Source organism: Melanostigma gelatinosum, assembly GCF_949748355.1.
Source record: "Melanostigma gelatinosum genome assembly, chromosome: 14".
Classification (NCBI taxonomy): domain Eukaryota; kingdom Metazoa; phylum Chordata; class Actinopteri; order Perciformes; family Zoarcidae; genus Melanostigma; species Melanostigma gelatinosum.
The window spans coordinates 17,609,792-17,620,153 of record NC_136647.1 but is presented as its reverse complement, the minus strand read 5'-3'; the positions used below and the strand labels follow the sequence as shown (position 1 = coordinate 17,620,153).

The following is a 10,362-nucleotide window of genomic DNA, read 5'->3' as shown; positions in this document are numbered from 1 at the left end:
GGACACGTACGACACGCTGCCTTCACGTTTCATCTTAAATTATGTCCTTTGAGTATAATTTAAGATTGAACAATAAAGTAAATACTGAGCATGTTGTCTCATAATATATTCATGATTTAGTTGGGCCAAAAAACATTTTTGCATCTGTTGTTTCTTTGTTCTTGGGTGGCGTATGATAACGTTAAACGACGTTCGGCTCACCTTTCAGTCAAAAATGTCCCGACCGTAAGCGAAGGCAACGCGAGAAAGCAGCTCTGTGGTCACATGACTTCGGAACAAACCACGTGACCGAATCAGCAAATAGGACCGCGGAGCTGCCTGCTTTACGAGGTGGGGTTTTGAGAAGTTGCCCAGGATGCCCAGACCTGAAAGGCTCGGCGGAGTGTTCCGCGTTTTGTGCCTGTGTGCCGTGTTTGAAGCGGCATGTCTGCTGGACGCCGGCATGCTCTTCCCCCGGGAGTCTTCCTCCCGCGAGGTGAAGGAGCTGAACGGGCTGTGGAACTTCAGGGCGGACGGGTCCTCAAACAGGAACCAGGGCTTCGAGAGGGCATGGTACAAAAGTCGCCTTGCAGAGGTGAGCGCGACAGAAGCTAACAGCAGCGCTGGCAACGTAAAGCAGCTCACTGTGTTTGTTATGACAAATAAAGTACAATAAAACAGAATAAATATATATATATATATATATATATATGTGTGTGTGTCAAAAACACGTAATACTACATATACTTAGCACTCCATAGGGGGTGCAAAACACAACAAAGTACATTAAAGTATGCAGAAACTTACAGCTGAGTATCACACTGACGCACTATATGCCCATAACATTGGAGAATAATGTTTACTACTATCAGCCGCTTCGTGGATAGTACTGAATATTTAAATTGTTAATGAAAGTAATTATTTACCATATGTCCACCTTTATATCCGTTTCACAGGCACACTCTCTGAAGTTCATATAGCCCATTGAAACATACTCATAATACCAATTAAATTTATTTTGTATAGCCCAGAATCACAAATTACAAATTTGCCTCAGAGGGCTTTACAATCTGTACACATGCGACATCCTCTCGACAACCCTCACATCGGAACAGGGAAAACTCCCCCAAAAACCCCTTTAACGGGGAGAATAAAGGGAGATACCTGTGGGAGAGCAACAGAGGAGGGATCCCTCTCCCAGGATGGACAGAAGTGCAATAGATGTCATGTGTACAGAATGAACAGCATAACAGAGTTACAACACATTCAATGCATATGACAGAACCACGGCAGGAGGCAAGACCAGGGTCCAGGTATAACCAGGATCCACGGGAACCTGCGAGATGGATACCATAGGACAGTGATAACAACCTTTGTGGCCCCTTACAATACAGCATAATTCACTTGGTGACCCCCCTCATCACAGGTTAAGACATAGTGTGGACATTTCTTGTGAGCAGCAGGGTTATTTATTTATTTTCGTCTGAGATTGTTTCAGTTTTTAAGAACATAAAAATATCCGAAGAAAAAAACCCCAGAGAAAAGTCCAAAAAATAACATAATTGTATTTTAACCTTGTCTCCGTTAACCATCTTGTGATACCTCAGATATATCATTTGGGGTCCTGACCCCCAGTTTCGGACCCAACTATTGCCATAGGAGCAAAACAATCAAGGAAAATACCATTATCGTCTCCCTTATCATGATATTATCATTATTCCTGATTATAGTCATCCCTGTAACTACAAACTCACCACTGAGTACAGCAGATCCACTGAACTACATTATCGCCTGTCAGTGATGCTTTATTTTCCGTAGACTGGCCCAGTGATCGACATGCCAGTTCCTGCCAGCTACAATGACATCACCCAGGACCCCGCACTGAGAGATTTCATTGGCTGGGTTTGGTATGAGAGAGAGGTTGTGGTGCCTGCCCGCTGGATCGCCGACGAAGGAACCAGAGTTGTGATCAGAGTGGGAAGTGCTCACTATTATTCAGTCGTGGTGAGTATCACTATCACACGTACCTTCCCTCTCCACTCCGGGCAGAGTTTAAAAAAAGTAAAGGTCATCTGCTTCACTTCTTGCCGTTTTTAAAGTATGACACCCGTCCCTTTTACATTATCCACCTCTTGCAATAATGTGGTCGAACTAATATGTTTTCGTTGTCTCTACCCTTTGCAGTGGGTGAACGGAGTGAAAGTGACGGAGCATAAAGGTGGCCATCTTCCTTTTGAGGCTGAGATAGGCGCTGTCATCCGCAAGGACCCAACTCAGCCGTGCAGGATCACCATCGCTGTCAACAACACTCTGTCTCTGGACACTCTTCCACCAGGAACCATCCAGCACATGACTGACCACACCAAGTAAACTCAATCTTTTTTTTATTTTAAAGTGAAACACTGACTAAAACAAACACCTACATTTTTTTTTTTTTGCGTGCTGACTTCACAGATGCAAACTACATGGGGCCATTATTGTAGCAAAAGTATTTGCTGATGTGTGTGGAGAGTTGTGTAACCGAATCTCAATCTGTGTTTGCGTTATCAGATTTGTAAATGTGTAAATACATCTTTAAATGCTTACTGAGATTTGTGGATGTGTACATAGATCTATAATTGTGTAGACGCATGTGTAAATGTGTACATGGATACTATTGCTCCATGAGCTGGAAATATATGAAAATGTATTCATGCTTCCACTCCTCACATTCCTTCCACTACGGATGACACTCAGCAGTGACACTTCAAATGACATTTCGGCTCCGAGAGTCAGTGTTTGCTTTGTCCGCTCTGAGCTACTGTAGAAACATGGCAGTTTTTTTTTCTGAGAATGTAGCCTTTTCTAGTTTCATGTCGTATTTGGGGGCGGGATTAAAATGGGTGCAATGTTCCTTGTCAGTTCGGATGATGAGGAAAATGTAACTGCTCAACAGGTACCCCGATGGATACTTTGTGCAAAACATCTACTTTGATTTCTTCAACTATGCCGGCATCCATCGCCCTGTATTGCTGTATACTACTCCCAAGGCTCATGTGGATGACATCACCGTGGTGACTGACTTCTTGGATAACACTGGTAAATGAGTGCACGTGATCATGATAAAACAACTAATTGATTTCAAATCATTTGTGAGTGAACTGCTGATTTTTTTTTTTTTGGAAACTACCGAAGAGTAGTCATGTGACGTAGTTCAGAGTGTTGCCGTCTCTTCATTTCAGGCCTCGTCAACTACAAGGTGTCCGTCCAAGATGCGGCCTCAGCCTCCCTGAAGGTCACTTTGATGGACAAAGATGGCCGCTGTGTGGCCTCCTCCAGCGGGCCGTCTGGAGTCCTCAAAGTCACGGATGTGAATCTGTGGTGGCCGTACTTGATGCACGAAAACCCAGGTTACCTTTACTCTATGGAGGTAAGACATACTGTCACATGAGCATTGCCGCTAGATTTGTGACGGCAATAAGGCAGTTGGCTTGAGAAAGAATAATGTTATTGATTATAGTCGGCCATTATGAGGGTGAACATTGTTTAATGCACCTTGTGTTCAAGCTTAGGAGGAGAAGTTTGTGTTTTATAATCCAATAATCATTTGATAGCAGACATTGTACTCGTCATAGTAGTAGTACGTTGATAGGAAATAGCACAGAGCATCAATGCGTTAATGTCAATAGAATCACCTGTGCTTTTTATTTCCCACTATGACGAGGCAAAATGTCTGCTGTGAAAATTGTAGCATCGTACACTGTAAACTCTCTTTCTTGTACCTGTGATTCTGCGCCATCACTTTTCTTCTTCACCTGATATTTGCAGCACTTTGAATGGACTCCCCAACCCGCTGTGGTTGTTGGGTATTCAGCAAAACCTCTTCTATTTGCAACGTCTTCTGAAACGGATGTCTCTGACATTTGCATTTTAACATCTAGGTTCGCTTAATGGCAGCCGATGAGAGATCTGCGTACGAGGATGTGTACACTCTACCAGTTGGTATCCGCACAGTCAAAGTCACCAGCACCCAGTTCCTCATCAACAACAAGCCCTTCTACTTCCATGGCGTCAACAAACATGAAGACTCTGACGTGAGTACCACTAGAGGGAAGCAAGACCTTTACCAAAAGAAATAGACAGGAAATTTGGTAGAAATAGTTGATCCGGTCCGATAATCCCATCCTGCCGTCCTCTGTTTACTTTGTGTTGTAGATTCGAGGTAAAGGCTTGGACTGGCCCCTCATTGTCAAGGACTTTAACTTGTTGAAATGGTTGGGGGCCAACTCGTTCCGCACCAGCCACTACCCCTACGCAGAGGAGATCATGCAGATGTGTGACCGCCACGGCATCGTGGTGATAGATGAGTGCCCGGGCGTGGGCATCAAAGACATGTAAGTGTCATGATGAAACACACCTAAAGGCCACATTGCTGTGACCTTTAGGTGTGTTTGAGGGTTCACAGTGGGCATCATCATCACAGTGTATGAGAACAGGAACAGAGGAGTGTGCTGTCCATTTCTGTAAAACCTCCCGACGGCTGTTAACATCAACAAAGATATGCTGCACATGCAAGAAACCTCACCCTGTTAAGATTGTGCAACACACCCACTTCCAATGGATATCAATGTCTGCACACAGTCTGCAAAAATTGGACTTTCATTTGGAAAATAAATTGGAAAATGCAACACAATGAAAAAATAAACGAATCATGTCGGGTCACAAATACAATTTGACGTGTCCTCACTGTTTGTGCATACAGATGTTGATGGAGTGCTTTGTCTTGTGGGCTGGTTCAGGACCAGGTAACCTGAAATGATGGGCGGATCCGTGTGTTAAGTCGAGCTTTTCCAAAAACGTCATCTCTGTGTTATTTGTGCCTTGCCGATGTAGTCGCAGTTTCGGAAACGCCTCCCTGGCCCATCACCTGGTCGTCATGGACGAGCTTGTACGTCGGGACAAGAACCACGCCTCTGTGGTCATGTGGTCGGTAGCCAATGAGCCGGCTGCAGAGATGCCCCCTGCTGACTTCTATTTCAAGTGAGTGCTGGTCGTCAAACACAAACTGACTTTTTGGATGCAAGATCATTCACTTTGCAGGGAGTTTTTAAGATGTTTCTTTTTGGGCATTTTTAGCTTCATTTGATAAAGATGGGTACAAGAACTGGGCTACCAGGATGGAGATGCCCAAACTTTAAAAAAGTGTGACGCTTTGAACTTTTTGTATGCGAGATACTGGTTTGTTATTCAGTCACAGCCAATCCCTTCACTCTGATACGTGGAATGCAGGAAGAGTAGTCATGAACACAAACAGCTGGAGCTCAGTAACAGCCTGAGGCTTCAGGAAGTACGACTCGACCCGCCCGGGTACCATAGTTCCCATCAAGTAAAGCAGTATGGGGGAAATGTGGAGTACACGCACAGACGTGCTTTGTCACACTGAAGTTGTAAAAAAACTGGAGCAGTTTCTTCAAATGAAAGAGGTTAGCACAGGGACATTGTTGTGATTATATAACCCTGTAATCTTAAAAAAGAACTTTCAATGTAAACACCTACGGGTGCTTTTGTTCTGTTCTGCAGGACCTTGATAAAACATACCAAAGATCTGGATCCAACCCGGCCCGTCACTTTTGTCACAAACAGTAACTATGCCAGGGATAAAGGGGTGAGTTTCATCAACACTGAAGACCTGCAAAGAATGTTTATTATTCAACACATTAGCAGTAAATATTTGTATTGATGCAAGTGGTGTCAATATCTGAAGAAACTTTTAGACCGGTAATGTAAAAAAAATGCAAAAGGCCGGTTCAGAGGACCCGTTTCCTATGTCGACATCAAGGGCTCATTCTAACACGATGATACTCAGATTGACACGAATGAAAACATAGATATGAATATTATACTATATTTCTGCCAATAGAGCCCCCTCAATCCTGCACACTGGTCCTTAAACACTCACTTTGCTGCAGTGATGTAGATGTGTACTCCAGGGTGTGTCAGTACACAGTGACATCACCATCATATCAACCGCTCCCATCGGTGATGCGTGCTGTGGTCCGAGGTGAAACGCACTTTAAACTGACGACCAGGTGAGAGCAGCAAAACGCTGCTTCACAGTCTGGTGTGAAGCTACGCTTTACAGTCGTTTGAACTACAGAAAGGTTGGCTACCTGTCAGCAGAATGTGTAGCAAAGATACAAAAAAACTCACATTTTAAGGTCAAATACTGTAACTTTGTTTGTTTTTGTTGTCATATATGAGCAAATTTCAAATTCAAAAATTTTGTTCAGGCCGACTTGTGGGGTAAACGACAAAAGAAATGTAAGTTCTGAAAAAGTAGTTTAGAATCTTAATTTTCTGTAACATTAAATATAAGTTGACTGTAGAGGCAACAATCAAAGTTAAACTTTGGAGAAATAAAAACATTATTCATCAGGAAACTATAATACAGTGATCTACATAATTGGGACTGTGGGCGGGGTTTGATCACATTTGATTGACAGTTCTGGGAGCGTAAACAAATAACCCTACAACTGTTGTCAGATTCTGATTTGATTGTTGCTAAATTATTTGCTGATCCTTCCCCAGTACCAGCCATTAAATATAATGTCAAATATAAAAATATCTAAAGAAGAAAATCTGCAGCTGCTTTTAACATTCAAGCCTATTAACAAAGAAAAGGGAGTAAGAGTCGAGCGTTCCTGCTGAGCTTCTTAGGTCGTTGACCCGATGTCAGACCATGTTGTTGACATGCCTCGCATTCCTTTTCCGTGAGGAATATCAGGCTGTACTTGGTAACTGAGTCTCTGACCACCTTCAGACACTATTCATTCACCTCGGGGCCAATAACCTGTGAGCAGTTGCTGCTGCACTCTTATCATGGCCAAAAGTGAGAAAGCTGCCACTCCATAGTGAAAGGCATTCACTTTAGTGTTATGGGAATACTGGTTTGTATTCGCCCCATTACAGGTCATTACTACGAGTAGAAAATCTGTTGCTTCATTGTGAAAAGATGATCTACAGTCATCACAGCATTCATTTACAATTTAGGCTCATGAAGAAGTGATGGAACTGTGTTGAACAACAGGCATGTCATGGGCGTGTTGAAGAGTCTGCCTGCGAGTCCTATTCAGTCTTTCCTCTCGTCTCTAGGCTCCCTATGTGGACGTCATCTGCGTGAACAGCTACTTCTCCTGGTACCACGATCCCGGCCACCTGGAGGTCATCCCCATCCAGCTCAACACTCAGTTTGAGAACTGGTACGGACAGTACCAGAAACCCATCATCCAGAGCGAATATGGAGCAGATACGGTGCCGGGGCTTCACAGTGTGAGGACTCGTACACATCCAACTGTCTGACTGTCATGCCCGAGCGATTGTAGTATTCCAAGCCTCAGCCTCAGCACGCCCACATCGGTCTTAGCATGTTTGTGGAAGGAAAGCTGTATTTTCTCTCTGCAGGATCCACCCGTGATGTTTACTGAAGAGTACCAGAAGGAAGTCCTGCAGAGCTACCACAACGTGTTCGACCAGAAGAGGAAGCAGTACGTCATCGGTGAACTCATCTGGAACTTTGCAGACTTCATGACTTCACAAGGTACGGCAGCCGGAGAACACGGCGACCTGTGAAACCACAGCGGTTGTCATTTCTCCCAGCTCATACTCCGCTCCTGTTAGTGTCCTGAGTTTATTCAGATATTAGTTTCTCTCTGTGACTACGACACGCGGAACAACAGTTGATTACGTGAGTACGCCGCTTTGCATGGAACGCACCGGTGCGTTCATTACGGTGGCTCCCGCTTCCGCGGAATACTAAAAATCTGATTCATCAGCTCTACTTTCCAGCGCCGTGGCAAGTTATTGACAGTTTGTTTATGTGCATAGAGATCTATAAAACTGAAATATTTGCATTAACGTCACGCTGTAAAGATACAATACTGTAATAATCTTGTTTTTGGGCCCCGAGCATGACGAGGTTCTTGTCGGTCCCTCTCGTGTTTGCAGGGATCATGCGTGTCGTGGGGAACAAGAAGGGCGTTTTCAGCCGGCAGAGGCAGCCCAAAGCGGCAGCATTCATCCTGAAGGAGAGGTACTGGAGACTGGCCAATGAAACAGGCCGACTACCTCCTTGGACCAAGTACCCCTGCTCACTCTGACACCCGGTCCAGGACAGGCTCGATCCCATGTAAACTGTGTGCCTTAATGGCAAACATGCTGGTGAAATGATGTCCGTTTCTTGAGGCAGTTTAGTTGGTTTAACGATCAAACCACCGTGACATTCAGCTCCGCTTCTCTTATCACATTAATGATAATTCTGTTGCCGATATTGTTTTCTGAGGATACTCATGGCTGACTGTGTACGGTAACACTTTATTTAGTTGTTACAGGATTTTATGATACATATTCGTGTGTGTGGCAGGGCTTTCCAGTGCTGTCATAGAAGGGTCACGGTCAAAATCCTTCATCCCCGGTTAGCTTTGACCTTTCCTCCAGTCAGGTGATACGAGTTCAGAGAAGACACGCCACATTACAAGATAACAGTGAAGGAAGGGAGCTTCTCCATTTTCATTTTTACCACGTGTTTGGGGACAGTTTCTTAAATAAATGCATAAAATAGTGTTTTAGCAGTTTGATACAACTTTGTTGGAAGCCGCTGTCAATTGCAATGCTGAATCCAATCATAAGTGTTTTATTTTTATACGTGAAAATCAAGAGAAATTTGGATATGAATCAAAGCTATTAAAGACAAAACATGTCCTCAATATGCACACTGTATTTATTTTTTCCAACGCCTTCCTAATGTTACTTTCGTAGCTTTGTAGAGCATGTTGAAGTCTACTTTGCCGTCTTAGTGCTGATTCTCTAAGTCACTGTGACCGAATGCTTTCAGAAGCTCACCATGCAGCTAAAGGGTTAACATGACTGCAATACAACTTCAGGACTATCAGTGACTCTGCATGCATCCTCATCACATGACTGACCTCCATGTACAGCTGAACAAATATTAAGGCACCGCTTTAGGTTTCTTTCACACTACCAGCAGCAGCACATGCATACAAGATGTAGACGTTTTATAAAAAGCCTTTTCATGCTTTCTGGATTTGGATAGTTGCCATTTACACATTCGCTGTTGCACAACTGCAGATCAATGCGTCATTAAACACTGCGGTTTCAACACCTTTCCTGAAACTAATCTACTGAACTGACCCTGTATCAGCGCTGATTATTAAAGAGACTTTTTCTAGTCACGTGCACACAGAGGTTCAGACACATTGTTACATTAGTCTTTTATCCAAAGCGACTTACAATAAGTGTATTCAACATCGGTAGTCAAGAGAACTACGGTACTAGTCACCAGACGTCATAAGTGCATCTCCTTTATTAAACAAGCATCTAAGAGCAGAAACCAGAGCAACAGTACAGAAACAAACTAATACAATAAGTGCTGAGTGGAAGGCTCAGGGTACTTCTTGAAGAGGTGAGTTTTCAGCCTGATGAAAGACGGGCAGCGACTCTGCCGTCCTGACGTCAGTGGGGAGTTCATTCCACCACTGAGGGGCCAGGACGGAAAACAGCCGCGACCGGGTCAATCGGCCGCAGGGACCTCTGAGCGACGGGGCAACCAGTCGCCCCGAGGTAGCAGAGCGAAGTGGTCGGGCGGGGGTGTCGGGCTTGACCATGGCCTGGAGATAGGAAGGAGCTGTTCCTTTCACTGCCCTGTAGGCTAGCACCAGAGTCTTAAACTGGATGCGAGCTCTTACAGGGAGCCAGTGTAGAGAACGGAGGAGGGAAGGTTGTGTGGGAGAACTTCGGGGCGATTGAACACCAGGCGAGCTGCAGCTTTCTGGACAAGCTGTCATCAGCAGGAGGGATGTTGATATTTATTCTCTTATGTCACCTACGGTTGGCGATCCACAGCATTTTATTGCATCTGCATCCAATTATCTGAAGGCCCTTATTTAATTTATAGTTTAGCTGTCAGAAAAATTACCTTTAAACTTAAAGCATGATGCTCAAAGTGCTACAATCTAACAATTGCCAGATTTAGAGAAGTTAGATTTGATAAGACTTCTTAGAATGAGCTTAAAGGGGCATTCCACCAATTCTTCACATGAAGTTCACTCTACTCATCACGAGCGTTGCTGCTAAACCTGTGAAATCTGGTGCGTGATTCCTGTTGCCCTGTTTCTAAAGTAAAAAACAACAAAAACCTGATGACTCTATCCGGGGTTAGACGCTATCAAGGTGCATTAAGGAAATTCTAGGATCCTGTGTTGTGGTAGTTTTTGACATTAGACTACTAATCAGGATCTCTCTATAGTTTCATACATTTTGAACATGAAACTAGAGGTCCAATAGCAAGTTTACAATTTCTTCAGATCCGTCTTAAAACAATGCTCACAT

General features: G+C 44.0%; 1 protein-coding gene across 1 annotated transcript; it reads left to right on the top strand.

Annotated features, from left to right (window-relative positions):
• The first annotated feature begins 341 nt into the window (after positions 1-341).
• gusb (glucuronidase, beta) lies at positions 342-8,713 on the top strand. Its single transcript, XM_079283796.1, has 12 exons — positions 342-574; positions 1,798-1,983; positions 2,164-2,345; positions 2,915-3,057; positions 3,201-3,388; positions 3,900-4,052; positions 4,174-4,352; positions 4,852-4,998; positions 5,539-5,623; positions 7,111-7,287; positions 7,420-7,555; positions 7,963-8,713. Exons 1-12 carry the CDS (start codon positions 356-358, stop codon positions 8,112-8,114), a joined length of 1,947 nt encoding a protein of 648 aa, XP_079139922.1. The 5' UTR covers positions 342-355; the 3' UTR covers positions 8,115-8,713.
• The last annotated feature ends 1,649 nt before the right edge of the window (positions 8,714-10,362 follow it).

Coding starts and splice junctions, on each gene's coding strand:
- gusb (XM_079283796.1), top strand. CDS start 356: ATGCCCAGACCTGAAAGGCTCGGCGGAGTGTTCCGCGTTTTGTGCCTG. Junction 5,624..7,110: donor ACTATGCCAGGGATAAAGGG/GTGAGTTTCATC, acceptor TCTCGTCTCTAG/GCTCCCTATGTGGACGTCAT. Junction 7,556..7,962: donor AGACTTCATGACTTCACAAG/GTACGGCAGCCG, acceptor TCGTGTTTGCAG/GGATCATGCGTGTCGTGGGG.